Source organism: Geotrypetes seraphini, chromosome 3 (genome assembly GCF_902459505.1).
Source record: "Geotrypetes seraphini chromosome 3, aGeoSer1.1, whole genome shotgun sequence".
Lineage (NCBI taxonomy): Eukaryota > Metazoa > Chordata > Amphibia > Gymnophiona > Dermophiidae > Geotrypetes > Geotrypetes seraphini.
Genome location: NC_047086.1, coordinates 352,367,913 through 352,384,831, shown reverse-complemented (window position 1 = coordinate 352,384,831; position 16,919 = coordinate 352,367,913). Strand labels below are relative to the sequence as shown.

At 43.0% G+C, this 16,919-nt stretch overlaps 1 protein-coding gene across 5 annotated transcripts in view; it reads right to left on the bottom strand.

The window, feature by feature from the left end:
* The window catches only part of KCTD3 (potassium channel tetramerization domain containing 3), a 195,812-nt gene that overhangs the window by 78,245 nt on the left and 100,648 nt on the right, over window positions 1-16,919 (bottom strand). For all 5 annotated transcript variants that reach the window (XM_033937763.1, XM_033937766.1, XM_033937765.1 and 2 more), the window contains 2 exons: window positions 6,297-6,487; window positions 1,979-2,094 (listed from right to left, as the gene is read on the bottom strand). In XM_033937763.1, coding sequence (XP_033793654.1) covers window positions 1,979-2,094; window positions 6,297-6,487 — 307 coding nt within the window. The remainder of the gene's footprint in view (window positions 1-1,978; window positions 2,095-6,296; window positions 6,488-16,919) is intronic.

Below are 16,919 nucleotides of genomic sequence, written 5' to 3'. Positions count from 1 at the left end.
GCGTTTCTTGTTCAATAAACATGATATTTAAAAAAAAAAAAAAAAAAAATTTCATATACAGTGGAACCTCGGTTTGGCGAGTAACCCGGTTTGCGAGTGTTTTGCAAGATGAGCAAAACACTTAGCAAACTTTTGTCTCGCAAACCGAGCATGTTCCGCTACACGAGCACCCTCCCCCCCCCCCCGCTCTAACCGGCATCGCACCCCCCCGGCGAACGCCCCCTCCCCCCGCGAGAACCGCATCGCACCCCTTGCTGAAAGCGGCATCCGTCCGCCCTTCCTCCCAAGCATGCTCCTTACCCCATCTGCCGGTTGTGCGACTGAAAGAAATGGATGGCCCTGAGCTCCAAAGAAAACTATATAAACTGGCTAACAGGTACGGACTGGGATTAACCTCTCAGCTACAGACCGAAGTTTGTGTGTTCTCAAAGCAGGCAGAGCTGAATAAATGCTCCGAGCAACAGAAACCGCGAGAAAGGGATAAAAAATACACCAAATAAAATAATAAATTGTGGAGAGCAGAACAAATACTCCTGCAGGCATACATGCAGAAGGGAAGAACTGCAGGAGGAGCTAAGGAAGGAAAAGGAAAAATCTTCGTCTTATCCGCTCTCTAACTTCGATCCTAGAGACAGATGCGATCAAAATTCTAATTTATTCTCTAGTTATCTCCCACCTCGATTACTGCAACTCTCTTTACAACGGACTTCCTCAAAAAGAAATTTATCTTATCCGCTCTCTAACTTCGATCCTAGAGACAGATGCGATCAAAATTCTAATTCATTCTCTAGTTATCTCCCACCTCGATTACTGCAACTCTCTTTACAACGGACTTCCTCAAAAAGAAATTTGTCTTATCCGCTCTCTAACTTCGATCCTAGAGACAGATGCGATCAAAATTCTAATTCATTCTCTAGTTATCTCCCACCTCGATTACTGCAACTCTCTTTACAACGGACTTCCTCAAAAAGAAATGTGACGTTTACAACTAATTCAAAACACAGCAATAAAACTCATCTATAAAGCCAGGAAATTTGACCATGTTACCCCTCTTCTGAAGGAAGCACACTGGCTCCCCATTACACACCGTATCACTTATAAAACCATTCTGCTTACTTTTAAAATCAGACTTTCTCACCTGCCCTCATACCTAGATAAGCTCCTCATCCCACACCGCTCAATACGTCTCCTAAGGTCAGCAGATCAGAAACTCTTGTCAATTCCTACTATAAAAGATTTTTTCTACACTAGGAAAATAAACTTTGCAGTAGTAGCTCCCACCTTGTGGAATGCTCTGCCATAGCTACTCCGATCCGAAAATCAACTCGACAAATTTAAGATAAGTTTGAAGACCTTCTTATTTAGCGATGCTTTTTCCTGTATTTAGATTTTCCTTTAAATACACATAGTTTCTTTTTTTCCTTCTCTCCTTACCTCCATTCTTCATCTTTTTTTCTTCCTTTTTATATTTAACCAACCGCTTTTATAAAGCGATCCCACCCTATTTGTTTTACCCTCTTCCCTCTTTCTCCTTTCTTCTTTTAACATGTAACTTTCCCCACATCCTTCCCATTTTCCCTCACCTTCAAGTTTGTCTAGTTAATGTCCTCAGTGTACACTTTGATTATTTTTAAACTATCTATTTATTTTTCCTTCAAATTTTTTTATTGTAAACCGGCCAGATACTTGCTGATGGTCGGTATATTAAAAGCCAATAAACTTGAAACTTGATTCCTTCTGCAGATGGCATGCTGCCATGGGGATACTACCCATCTATTTAGGATGTCTCACCTATTGCACTGGAAAGAGGATTACAGAAAAAAATCAAGAGTAGATTCCTTCTGCAGAGTTTGCGGCAATGGGGAAATTAACTGCTTATCCAGAATGACACACTTATTGTACTGGAATGTTTACTAGTTGATATGTCACTCTTGGAAAACTTCATATATGTTACTTTCCATTCTTCAAAATGACTCACCTGCCAATGCTGAGTCACAGCATTCCAAACGCCCACCTTCCCCGTGTGACTAGTTGCCACTAGCTGGTTTCCAATGAAAAACAGGGCATCCACAGGCACACCAAGACTAAACACTCCTATAAAAAATGTGAAAAAGAAATAACTAGGAAGCATAACAGAATTTTCACATTTTCAAGGTATAATTAAAACTTTCATTATTCCCTCCTCAGTGCAGATGAAATTACCCACTTGTAAAAAGGGGCTGGAACAGGTCAAGGAGACAAATTTCTCAAAGAAACTGCATAACATCTCCATTGTGCACTATAAAATGAGCTGTACTTGCATGGGTATTGCAAATCTCATTTGGAGGTTCAATATTGACTTTCCAAGGTATTTGTTTCATTACATCCTTGTATATACATTATTTGTGTACCTACCACAAGGGCAAATTTATCTACTTATCTCACCAGCTAGCCTAATCTCAGAATCATGTAACTGCATTCATTTTAGGTTTCAAAATGTCACCATAGAAAACTAGCAGCATAGTCCTATGTTTTGTGAAGCCTTGATGTTGAACTATTAAAAAAACAAAAAAAAAAACGTATTGAATGAATGAAAGATGAACTGAAAAAAAAAAAATCAGCTGTTGTCTAGACCAAATGGCCTTTTCTGCCAAACTCTTATATTTAGAAAGCTATCCAAAATCTTTCCTCTGCTCAGTACCTTCTCCATCACACCTTAAGCAATTGACAAAAGAATTTTAGTGCACTGGCACATGGCAGCCATTACTGTGGCTCAAGCGAACACCCACATTCACTTCTTAGACACTTCAGTAAACATGCCACTATCTGTTTTAATGCAAAGGTCTGCAAGCATTTGTACTTATGGACTTTGCTGTTGCTATTTTTCCTTTCAAAATGTCAAGGAGAAAGATATGTGCATACTTTTCTCATGAAAATTAATGCAAAGATTTGCACTTACTTTTGCTCTTGTCTAGATGCTTTTTCTGACAAAGATAACACATGTGGTTTTGAAAATTTAAAAATTATTGTTTGCCCCAAACTAATCCTCACCTCAGGAACATCTTTATGACAGGTAAAATTATATACTGTATGTTGTGGATACAGGAGAGACTGCTTCTTTACCCATATAAATAGATATTTTATATGGGTAAATTGATTTTGACTATTTCTCTAAACCAGCATTCTCACATTATAAGCAAAAAAGTTTTGATAAGCATATATGTACAAGACTCACAAGAAATTTTCCAAATAATGGCTTCTAAATCTGTCCCTCACAACTGAAGAAATCTGAAATATGCCTTTCCAGAAGATGCTGTAGTTTGCCACACTTTCCTGATGGCAGTTAAACAGGTTGTTATAAACAGTGGTATTTTAATTAGATAAAAATTCTCCTCTCCCTCCTCCTAGGCATCATCCAATTTTCTATGATGCTGAGGTAGTCATCAGGACATAAAAAGCTGGCAATAATAAAAACAACTAGAACTGATTATTCCAGATAAAGATGAGGTTTTGGAGAAATCAAGGAAGACAGCGTGAATCGTGAGAAGGCATTTTAAATGTCACTACTGGTTAGTCTCAACAATCTTGATGGTTATCCAGAGGGAAGGGGATGATATAAGCAATGGCAGGTTCCTATCCTAAGGGGCTCTGTCAGCAAAATAATGGGTATAGCAGCAATACAACATCAACGTCTCCTGTAAGTAATACTGAAAGAGAATGGCCTCAGGGAAAGCTCTATCATGGAGAAGCCAGCCCTTGTAATTTTCTGTGGATGGTGTCAGTATTTGAAAATTGTTTGTAACAACAAATTGTTTTTCTTTTCACAACGCATGAAAAAAAAACAAACCAAATCAAGGGTCTCCTACACCAAGGAAGGGCTTTAATGCTTGCAAGCAAAACGTTAACCGCATAAACAAACATTTATTATTGGAAAGGTAGGGGAATCCAATTGTCTGCCTTTCTAGTAAAGTGCCTTTCCCATCTGATAGAACTAGAACTCCCATTCTGTGGGGGAACAGAAGGGAAAAGGTTTGGCCAGTAAATAACAGATGCTCCACCACTGGAGAAGCCTGTTAAGTACATTCCACTGTTCAAGAATTACAAGGCAAGAAGAATTTGAGTTAATTGGAAATCAGGAAACAAAGGAGCTGCATCCTCTAAGGCAGGGGTGTCCAGCCTTTTGGCTTCCCTGGGCTGCATTGGCCGAAAAAAATGTTTCTGGGGCCACACAAACGCTGCAGCAAGACAGAGGATGGAGCCGGCAAGACGGTAAACACCCGGGGGCAGCAGAGGAAAACACTGCATCGCCCTCAACCAGGGCCGCACAAAATACTTCACGGGACCACAGGTTGGACACCCCTGCTCTAAGGGGTCTTTTTCAAAGCCCTGGTAGTGCCATAATAAATGTAACAAAGACCACAGGAATTGAATGGATTTTGATGCATTTAACGCTACAGCATTGCTACCACAGCTTTGTAAAAGGGGGCCTTAGTTTCCAGTGGGTGTTTTTCACTCGGAGTCTAAAGTGAAATGAACAACAACAAAAAAAGATGGCAACATAAGACAGATTCTTTTTGTTGGATGTGGTGAAGGATATAGGGGAGTGGAGCAATGGAAGTGGGTCTCCATCTGGGATACTAGGATAAAAGTACCTCACATAATAAATACCTGATGATGAAAAATAACAATAAAAACACAGAACAGATTAGCAAACATGAAGAGATACAATTCCAGAGTACCCTGGGAAATATAAGACACCTGATTTAGGCTCATATTAGCATCTGTTCCCCAAGGTCGATAGAGGAAACAGCCTACTGAGCTTGGGGAAAGAGCCTGAAGACATGTGAAGGCCCAGAGGAACAACAGTTACTTAGGAAACATGTTAAAAGTAAAAGAGGATAAATATGACTTGTGTTTGTAGGAACAGGAATGAACTGCCATTTGTGGCTGTAGTTGGCCTTTTCAAATTTTGTACAGAGATATACAGTATATAAATATAGATAGTTTATTTAGAGAGAGAAAGAGAGGTGTAAAAAATGCCAAAAGGGCTAGAGAAGAGCTTCCCAAACTGTGGGTTGTGAGCCCAATTAGGGTGATGAAACACAAGTGTGGGGTCATGACCCAGGTGGCTCTCAATAGGTACATTATTCTGCACCTCCAGGAGGTCACACAATTTTATTTGACTGCAATCATGAGGTCACAGCCTCAAAAAGATTGGAAAGAATTGCCATAAGAGTCAGTGGAATAGGATTATCCATCCCCAAAGAGATTACGGATGATTGTCTGACCAAACCTACCGTCAAATTGGGATTCCTTTTCCAAAGGGTAGTAAGATGTGAATGTCTCAGTTGTGTAAATCTCTTCCATGGAAGCTAATCTCAACTGAGCTAACAACAAATTCACACATTATGAACCTTGACGTGACCCTCAAGGGTCAGCCCTGTTTGAGCACAAGTGAAGGAAATACAGTATGCTAGACAATTAGGGCCTTAATCTATAAACAGTGCAGTAAGTTAGGAGGTGATAGGTACCCTATCACTGCCTAACTTAATTATTTTAATTGGCTTTAATCAGCGTGGTATTTGGCCACACTGTTAAAAAATAATTTAAAAAACATGTTTAAAAAAGCAGGCGGCGTAATCTCATCTACAGCAAGCCACCTAACAGTGCCTAAGGGGAGTAGTAAAAGCACACTTCTTGAGCGGGTGTAATATAGCCCCCTTTGGCAGCGGGAGAGATACCCGATCTCTCCCACTGCCAACTGACACACACCACCAGCAGTGGAGAGATGCTCAATGTCTCCCGCCACCAACCAACATCAACCCCAACTCCCCTCAGCAGTGGGAGAGATGCCTAATCTCTTCTGCTGTCAACGAACCCCCCCTCCCCCCACTCCCCTCGCCAGCGGGAGAGATGCCCATGCTCTCCCGCCACCATGCAACCCCCCCTCCCGTGCCTCCGACGACCCTCGCCCTCTCCCCCTTACTTTATTTTTAGATGGCTGGCTGGCCGGCCCGCCTCTTTAAATTGGCAGGCCTTCCCCTCCACCGGGGAGGGGAATGAGACTCTGATTGGCCCAGATTGTTTAAGGCCCTTCCTATGGGTGGGGCCTTATGCATCAGGGCCAATCAGAGCCTTAGGCTCCTCTCTGGATGCATACATTTGTTCAACACTGCATATACATATCAGTGGTAAAGGAGATATCTACTGATCCTTTCTATTTGAATCCTTATTCAGGGCTCTAGTTATTAGACTAATATTTCTGCCAGTATTTATAATTTAAAAATAAAATAAAAGACCACAGCTGTGATTCTCACCTATTTCACTACCACTACCACCATCCTGAATGCTCCATAGGATGATGCTGCTCTCTGATGCAACAGCCACCATCTTGTCCTTGTCTCCATGAGGACCACCAACCACCTTGGCATTCAGAGCCACGCGTTCAATAGTCCAGTCCAGATATGGACTAGAAAACACTTGTTGCCACCCTGAAGATTCTTTAATCCTGCAATACAAATTAAAAAAAATAATAAAAATCTAAGGAATGAGTTACTGCTGCCTAAGTTTTTTCCCCAACATAATACAAAAAAAGATTTATCATTATACTAGTGACCCATCTTAATATACACTTAAACAATATCAGCACTATACATTGATCAAATTAAGGACTGGTGTGTACAAGTCAAGCATACCTCTTCATAATCAGCATTTCTCCTCACTGTAAGTATTAATCCTTTCCCTAACCAAGGATGAAAACTTTTATTATTCTTTTTTTTTTAATCTTTATTCCTTTTTATTTCTTTCAACAAGTGTACAGTATTATTACAATTAATTTACATAACACACTTGGCATTCTTAAACAATATTATTATACATGTTTTTATTCCCCCCCACCTCCCACCCTTTTCCATATCAATAAAATATTCCTTCCAAATTTATAATTATACATCCCTTTTTGATAATACAATTAATCTGACATGAAATCTGTCCCTCCCCCCATCCTTCTTCCTCAAACACTTTAAACATTTTATTATACCCAGTAATGCACAACAATAAATATCCCATCCTATTACATATATCTCCTTATTTTTCATAACAACATATTTCCAATATTTTTCCCTCCCTATCCCTCCCATCCCATCCCATTTCTATATATTATCCCCTAAGGAAAAAGAATAAACTTTACTCGTTATAATATTCAATTAATGGCCTCCACACCTCTTGAAATCTTTTAAAATACCCCCTTTGTATCGCAAGAAATCTTTCCATCTTATACATATGACAAACTGAGTTCCACCAAAAATTACAATTCAATCTAGAACAGTCTTTCCAATTAGTTGTTATCTGTTGAATTCCCACTCCCGTAAGAATCAACAATAATTTATTGTTTGCTGCAGATATTTGGCATTTGGCCCTCATACACATTCCAAAAATCACTGTGTCATAGGATAAAGCCACATGACTCTCCATCAACATATTAACTTGATCCCATATTGATATCCAAAATGCCTGAATACATGGACAATAAAATAAAAGATGGTCTAGAGCTCCAACTTCAATTTTACAATGCCAGCATCTATTAGACTTAGAGCAATCTAATTTTTGTAATCTAGTAGGGGTCCAGAATGCTCTATGCAACAAAAAGAACCATGTTTGCCTAATAGATGCTGACATCGTACCTTAAATTCTCCAAGACCAAATACGTGGCCATTGAGATGCATTAATCTGATGCTTAATCTCAATGCTCCAAATATCTCTTAATCCATTTTTAGGCTTCTTATTCAAATAATTAGATATAATTTTATACCACTTTGCGACCTGGTGACCCAGAAAATCTGCCTGGAAACATAAGAATTCTAAGCTGTAATGATCATTTAAAGATTTCCATTCAGGGAACCCCACCTGAATAGCCTGCTTCAATTGCAACCATTTATAACTTTGTTTTTTATTCAGACCATATTTATGTTGCAATTGTGAAAATTCAAGCATCTTACCATTATCAATTACTTCCGTTAATGATCTTATACCTGCTTTAATCCAATCTTTCCAGACAACCTTAAACCCGCCTATTTGTATCTTGGAGTTTACCCAAATAGTCTGTTGTTTCGATTTTAAAATAGAATCAGTAGTTAATTTGTCTACAAACCTTAATGTTTTCCAAGTATCCATTAATACTCTATTGTCCTTACGTATTCTAGGCACTTTTATACCAAGCAAAAGATCAAGCCTAAGTGGAAAGTATAAGTGATCTCTCCACCCTTAACCACTCTGGTAATTATTCCAAAAGCTCTGGGAGGACCCAATACATACCTTGGCGCATGATATAGGCCTGATGATACCTATAAAAATTGGGAAAATTTACCCCACCCTCCTCAATTGGTCTTTGCAAAGACACTAAAGCCACTCTTGCAATTTTACCCAGCCAAATAAATTTAACCAGAATACTATTTAATTTTTTATAGAAAGACCCCTGAAAAAACACAGGTATCATTCCCAATTGATAGCAAATCACAGGCAAAATCATCATTTTAACAGTTTGTACTCTTCCCCACCAGGACAAATGTAAAGGATTCCATTGCTCACACAACTCTGTAACTTTTTGTAATAAAAATTTTTCATTTATTCTCATTGTCTCTTCAAGTGTTTTATTCAGCCAAATACCTAAGTACTTTATTCCATCCTCTTTCCATATAAAAGGGAAAGAATCAAGTATACCTTTTGTACAATGCACATTTAAAGGTAAAATCTCTGATTTAGTCCAATTTATTTTGTATCCTGAGAATTTTCCAAATGTATCTATGACCTTCAGTAGACATGGGATTGTTGTTTCCGGATTCCTCAAATGAAGCAAGATGTCATCAGCATAAGCAGATACTTTATATTCCACTCCAGCACATGGAATACCCTGTATGTCCTTTGCCTGTCGAATAGCTAATAATAAGGGTTCAAGAACTATATCAAAGAGCAAAGGAGATAATGGACAACCTTGTCTAACTCCCCTCTGCAACTTAAAAGCATCCGAAAAATTATTATTTATATATAAGCGAGCAGTTGGGGAGCTGTACAATGCTTGTATCATTTGTATAAATCCGGATCCAATACCAAACCATTCCATAGCTTGATACATGAAACTCCATTCTACACGATCAAAAGCCTTCTCAGCATCTAGTGAAACCGAAAAAGCCGGATCATTAATTTGTTTTGTTAATAATACATCTGAAATGCCAGTCTAGTATTATTAGAAGAGTGTCTTTGAGCAACAAATCCAGTTTGATTCATTCCTATTATATGCGGAAGAGCTTTAGCCAATCTTAATGCTAAAATCTTAGCTAATAATTTATCATCTACATTTATTAAAGATATAGGCCTGTAGTTTGAAACCAATGTTGGATCTTTATTTGGCTTTGGAAAAACAATAGTTAAAGATTCTGCCATAGTGCCTGATATACAACCTTTATTCAGTTGATCCTGATAGCACAGTTACTTACCGTAACAGGTGTTATCCAGGGACAGCAGGCATATATTCTCACATGTGGGTGACGTCATCTACGGAGCTCCGATGCGGAAGCATTTTCAAGCAAACTTGATTGAAGATTTAAGTTTGCTCTGCTGCTCCACGCATGCGTGCCTTCCTGCTCCACTAGGGGGTGCATCCCCTCGTGGTCTCCAGTTCACTTAACTAGCAAAGAAGCCAACCTCGGGGAGGTGGGCGGGTTGTGAGAATATATGCCTGCTGTCCCTGGATAACACCTGTTACGGTAAGTAACTGTGCTTTATCCCAGGACAAGCAGGCATGATATTCTCACATGTGGGTGACCTCCAAGCTAACTGAAAAAGGGATGGAGGGAAGTTGGCAATTTAAGCAAATAGATTTCGTAAAACCGATTGGCCGAACCGGCCATCGTTCCTGGACAGTGAGTCCAGACAGTAGTGGGAGGTGAAGGTATGAACCGAAGACCACGTGGCAGCCTTGCAGATTTCCTCAATAGGTGTGGACCTAAGGAATGCTACGGAGGCTGCCATCGCTCGGACCTTGCGTCCCGTTACTCGACCATGCAGCGCGAGACCAGCCTGAGCGTAGCAAAAGGAGATGCAATCGGCCAACCAGTTGGACAAGGTGCGTTTGGAAACTGGGTGACCTAACCGGTTTGGGTCGAAGGACAAAAACAGTTGTGGGACTTTCCGGTGTGACTGAGTGCGTTGGAGGTAAAAGGCCAACGCTCTCTTGCAGTCAAGAGTGTGGAGCGCCACTTCTCCGGGGTGAGAGTGGGGCTTGGGAAAAAACACAGGCAAGACAATGGACTGATTGAGATGAAAATCAGACACTACTTTGGGCAAGAACTTTGGATGGGTGCGGAGTACCACCTTGTCGTGATGGAATACCGTGAAGGGTGGGTCCGCTACCAGAGCTTGTAACTCACTAACCCGCCGGGCGGAAGTGAGCGCGAGCAGGAAAATCACCTTCCAAGTGAGGAATTTTGGATGGCATTTGTCTAGGGGCTCAAATGGAGGTTTCATTAGTTGAGCCAGAACCACGTTAAGGTCCCAAACCACCGGGGGAGGTTTGAGAGGAGGGTGGACGTTCAGGAGACCCTTCATGAAGCGAGAGACTAAGGGATGGAGCGAGAGGGCTTTCCCTTCCAGGGGCTGATGAAAGGCCGCAATTGCACTGAGGTGTACTCGAATGGAGTTGGTCTTTAGGCCGGAATGAGATAATTGAAGTAAATAGTCAAGGACCAGAGGGACGGGGATCGACACCGGGTCCTGGCTGTGGGAAGAGCACCAGGTTGAGAATCTGGTCCACTTTTGGGAGTAGCAGGTTCTCATCGAGGTCTTTCTAGAGGCCTCCAATATCTCCTTGACTGATTGAGACACGGGGAGAGCAGTCAGGGGGAGAGAAACCAAGCATTCAAATGAAGAGATTGAAGATTGGGATGTAACAGCGAACCCTGACCCTGTGATAGTAGAGAGGGAAACAGAGGCAGAGGCAGTGGATCTCTGACACTGAGTTGAAGTAGAAGGGAAAACCACGGCTGGCGTGGCCAGCGAGGGGCAATCAGGATCAGGGTGGCTTGTACTGTTTTCAGGTGGACAAGCGTCCGCAGTATCAGAGGAAACGGCAGGAACGCGTACAGGAACCTTCCTTCCCAGTCGAGGAGGAAGGCGTCGGCCTCGAGCCGGTCCGGGGAGTACATCCGGGAGCAGAAGAGAGGCAGCTTGTGGTTGTGGGGGGATGCGAATAGATCTATTTGAGGCGTGCCCCACTTTTCGAACACCTGTCGTAGGATCTGAGAGTGCAGTGACCACTCGTGTGGCTGGAGGAGGCGGCTGAGTCTGTCCGCCAGACAGTTTGTTCTCCTTGTATGTACACCGCTCGAAGGAAAGTGTTGTTGGAGATTGCCCATTTCCAGAGGCGCAGGGATTCCCGGCAAAGGTGCCAAGACCCTGTTCCCCCTTGTTTGTTTACGTAGTACATTGCTACCTGGTTGTCGGTTCGGATGAGAACCACTCGGTCGTGGAGCAGATGTTGGAAAGCTACAGCTGCGAGATAGATGGCCCGAAGCTCTAGCACGTTGATGTGGCAGCGACGGTCTTCTGTTGACCACATCCCTTGAGTGCGTAGGCCGTCTAGATGGGCTCCCCAAGCGTACTCCGACGAGTCCATGGTGAGTATCTTGCTGTGGGGTGGGGTGGGGTGAGGAAGAGCAAACCTTTGGAAAGATTTGAAGAGTCGGCCCACCAGCGGAGCGATCGTTGCAAAGAAGGCGTCACTGTCACGGGGCGGTCGATCGGGTCCCGGTCTTGACGCCATTGAGAGGCCAGGGTCCATTGAGGGATTCTCAGATGGAGTCGGGCGAAGGGTGTGACATGGACGGTAGAGGCCATGTGGCCCAGAAGAGTCATCATCTGCCGAGCTGATACTGAGGTCAGCAGGGAGAACCTTCGACTCAGACTTACTAACGCCTCTAGACGCGGAGGGGGGAGGAAGGAATGGAGGCGGACCGTGTCCAGCGTGGCCCCGATGAACTGTAGGGACTGGGAGGGGCGTAGTTGGGATTTTGGGAAGTTTATCTCGAACCCCAGACTTTGTAGGTAGGTAATAGTCTGTTGGGTTGCTGAGATGACCGCTTCCCTGGACGGGGCTTTGATCAGCCAGTCGTCCAGGTTGGGGAATACCTGGAGGCCCTGGGAGCGTAAGGTTGCTGCGACTACCACGAGGCACTTGGTGAAGACCCGAGGTGACGATGCTAGGCCGAAGGGGAGGACACGGTATTGTAGGTGCCAGTCCCCTACCTGAAAACGCAAGAACTTGCGGTGAGCGGGGTGCACTGGGACATGTGTGTACGCCTCTTTCAGATCGAGGGAGCAGAGCCAGTCGCCCTCGTCGATCAGGGAGTAGAGGGTCGGTAGGGAAAGCATCCGAAATTTTTCCCGTACCAGAAATTTGTTGAGGCGTCTCAAGTCTAGTATTGGGCGTAGGTCTCCCGTTTTTTTCGGTACCAGGAAGTAACGGGAGTAGAAGCCCTTTCCCCGTTGGTCGGGGGGAACCTCCTCCACTGCTCTCAGGCGAAGCAGGTCTCGAGCTTCGGAGAGGAGTAGGGGTAGCTGCGTCCGGTTGGAGGTTGAGGTGTTTGAGGTAGGATGTGAAGGTGAAAGTGTACCTTTGCACCCTAGAGGCCATCATTGCATTTTGATATAGTCTCCTGCCGAACTTGTCCAGGGTTCGGCCTTCTCGGCCTGGGGGGACCGCAGCTGAGACCCGGGATGGGTGAGCCTTTTTCAAGGAGGATTCTACTAGCAGCGACTGGTGGGAGAGCTGTGGTTGTTCGAATCCCGGGTAGGGTACTGTGCGGTACTTAGCCTCCATTTTGGAGGGTACGGCTGTGACCATGTAGGGGGTCTCCAGGTTCCTGAAGAAGGCCTGTTGGAGTACCGGGTTAGGTGGTAAGCGAAGGGACTCTCTGGGTAGTGATGGCATATCCAGCTCCGCTAGGTACTCCTTAGAGTATCTGGAGTCGGACTGGAGGTCTAAGTCCAAAGCGTGGCCCATGTCCTGGACAAAGCGGGTGAAGGATGGGCGGGATGTTCCCGGGGCCCCGTGCGGGGTCGGTGAACGAGACCTCCGTCGGGTGGAGAAGGATGGGGAGGCTTCCCTCGAGTATCGAGGTTCCTGCTCCGATCCACGCTCCGAGGCCGGGGAAGCACTGTGAGAGTGTTCCGGGGTCGTCGATCTTCGGCGTCTCGAGGAGCCCCTCGGAGACGATGCCGGGGTTCGGGGTACCGATCGATGTCGAATCGGTGACCTCGACCCGGACTCCCTCGGAGAATACCTGCAACCTCGGGTTGGGGTTCCGGTCCGAGGGGGAGTTCGGAGGATGCGCGGGTTGGAGAGTGATAACTCAGCCACCCTTAGTGGTCCCGTACAAGGTGTAGGAGAACAGCCTCATAGAGTTGGTGAACCTCGGGCCTTCTTGGAGGTACGGCGGTACGAGGTTTCTGTCGTTTTAGCACGACGTTTTGCCCCGCGGCGGTCTGCGGAGGGAGAGCGTCTCGGGCGCCTCGGCGAGGAGTCCGAGGAGGATGGGATACGGCGAGGCTTGCGCACTTTTCCCCGAGGTTGCTCGATGCGAGGCTCAGGCTGGTCTAGCACCTGCGGGGTCGAGGTCGAGGCCGATTGTAACTGGGCCATTGCAGCGGACAGCTCCGACGAGATCATCGCTCGGAGTAGGTCCTGGAAGACGGGCACGGACAACATCGAAGGCATGTCCACTGCCTCGGTGCACTCCACCGGGGGCGACCTCGTATCAGAGTATTCCCGTGTGGTGGAGGCACGGCCCGAAGGCTTGGAGGGCTTAGCCGGGGCTGTAAGCATGGGGCTTCCGCCATGCGTCGACGGTGTCCCCGAGGCTGGCTTCTTCGATGTTACGGAGCCTGAAGAAGGAAGAGGGGACTTACCCGGGGCCAAGGCTTTCTGCTGTCCTGAGGGCTTCGGATTCGGGTCTCAGGGCGATGCCGAGGTATTCGGGGCCGAGGTCAAGGCCGGGGCCGAGGCCGGGGCCGACCTCGAGGCCGAGGTAGAGGGTTGGTCCGGGGCGAAAAGGTCCACCATGCGGGCTTTTCTTCGACGGAGGGCCCGGTTCTGGAAAGTAGCGCACTGGGGGCAGGAGTCGGTTGGATGAGCCGCCCCCAGGCAGAGGATGCACCGGCGATGCGGGTCTGTGATGGAAAGAAGCCGCTCACACCGGGTGCACTTTTTAAAGCCGGTCAAAGGCCGGGACATAGAATCGAAAGTAGCCGCGGCTCGAGTAGCCACGCGGCCGCGGGGACCCGGAAGCCTCCGGGTCGTCAAAAACGAAGCAGGAATCAAGTTGAAAAGTAAAGAATTCGCGCACAGCGACTTAATCGAGAAAAAACAAGAAAAAAATCACGGTGCTAGAAGGCAGTTGGGGCAGAGCCTGAAAAACACGACTTCTAGGCTCAGCGGAAAATTTTGAACTGGAGACCACGAGGGGATGCACCTCCTAGTGGAGCAGGAAGGCACGCATGCGTGGAGCAGCAGAGCAAACTTAAATCTTCAATCAAGTTTGCTTGAAAATGCTTCCGCATCGGGGCTCCGTAGATGACATCACCCACATGTGAGAATATCATGCCTGCTTGTCCTGGGATAAATAATTTTAATAAATACGGTAATAGGGAAATTTGAAATTCTTTATAAAACTCTACTGTAAATCCATCTCCACCTGGAGCGGTCCCAACTCTAAGGGATTTCAATGCCATTTGTAACTCTTTTAATGATATAGGTTTATCTAAACTTCTTTTTATATGATCAGGAACCTTAGGACCTTCAACTAAACTCAAAAAATCCATCCCATCTTTCTCTTTATTTAAATAAGACTCCGAAGAATACAATGACTTATAATATTTTAAAAATTGTTTTAATATATTTCCAATTTGAGAATGAGAATTTCCTAACTCATCTTTAATTATGCTTATTTTCTCCTTCCTTTTCTTTTAAATAATTTGCCAATAATCTTCCAGCCTTATTTGCACTACCATAATATACCACCTGTTGAGCAAAAATATCTTTCCTTACTAACCCAGAGGAAATTTCATTATATTCACATTTTTTTTAACAATATTTGAAATTGTCTCCTGTTCCCATTTATTAACCAATTTTAATTCCAAATTCTTAATTTCTTTTTCCAAATTCACATATTGTTTTCTTAACAGTTTATTTTTATATGCAGAATATGATATAATTTGTCCTCTCATAGTTGCTTTGAAAGCATCCCATAAAATTCCAATCGAAATTTCCTCTAAATCATTAAGTCTAAAATATTCATTTATTTTATTTTGAAATTCTGTGCAAAATTTAGAATCAGCAAGCAATGTATTATCAAACCTCCATACAGGTTTGGAATTATCTGGATCTACTAAGTTAACTTCTATCCATATACCACCATGATCAGATATTACTATTGGTTCTATGTCAGCTTTTATAACTTGCTGTACCATCTGATCTGAAACAAAAATATAATCAATTCTTGAGAACGATTGATGAACATGTGAACAAAATGTAAATTCCCGATCATTAAAATGAAGAATACGCCATATATCTTTTAAATTACATACTTGTACCAAATTATCTAATCCCATTGATTTCATTATTCTACTAGGCTTTTTATCCATTATTGGATCTATAACAGCATTGAAATCCCCAGCCACCACTAAATTAGTAGTAGCCAGTGGTAAAACTAATTGTTGTAGAGATTTAAAGAATTCACTTTGATTCGAATTAGGTGCATATATATTTAGTAACGCCATTGTATTACTGCCCATGCTCATGTCAACAAGTAACCACCTTCCTTGAGGATCTGCCTTAACCATATTAAATGTTGCTGGACATTTTTTATTAATCAATATTGCAACTCCTGCCTTCTTTTTTACCGCTGGTGCAAATAAACATTGTTTTATCCACTTATCTGTCAGATTCATAGACTCTGTTCCAGACAAATATGTCTCTTGCAAGAAACATATATCTATATTTTGTTGTTTAATATATTCCAATACCTTTTTCCTTTTTATAGGGTGATTAAGGCCATTTACATTCAAAGAAAAAATTTTAAAACCCATTTTACAAATAAAATATAAAATACATATATAATCCACTCAAACATAAAATATACATTTTTTCTTTTTCCTTAAACCAATATGAGTCTCCCCCCTCCCCTCTTTCCCCATCCCCCCCTATTCCCATCCCCCACCCTCCCCTCCCCTAACACAAATGCAAACTTCGAAACGCACATATTACTGAGCAAAAAATAAACTCCCCACAGGCAATAACATACTCATTTTTCTTTCTCTAATTTTTCAAACAACCAACACTAAATTCTCCTGCAGTCAATCCATTCTTCAATACCTTACATACCCATATTTACTATAATTCTTTATTATATACTTCCCCCCTCATTCAAATTTCCAAACATTCTTCCATCCTATACCTCTAATATATTTATAAAAGGATATACCCAATATTTCGGAAACCATTTCTTACAATATATACCCTCCCAAGATTAATATTATTATTTTATTTTATTTTTATTTTTTTGTCTAACCTAAGTTTCTCACAACTTCAATGGAACATACATCACTCCATCCTATAATATTTTTTTTTTTTTTTTTAACCTTACATCAAAAGAAGGATCAAACATTTCAACCAAACAGACCTCATATTTTTTAAAACTCTCATTAATTTTCATTGCATCTTCAATCTATTACAGTCTATTCTCCATTCTGCACAACTGTAACACTTGTACATCTTCATCCTGCTGTTTCAGTCTCTTATTCCATCTTCTTGCAGATTGCTATTTCATCTTTCTCCAATAAAGTATTTTTGCAACATCATCCTTATATCTCAGTCAATTTCAGATGCAAAT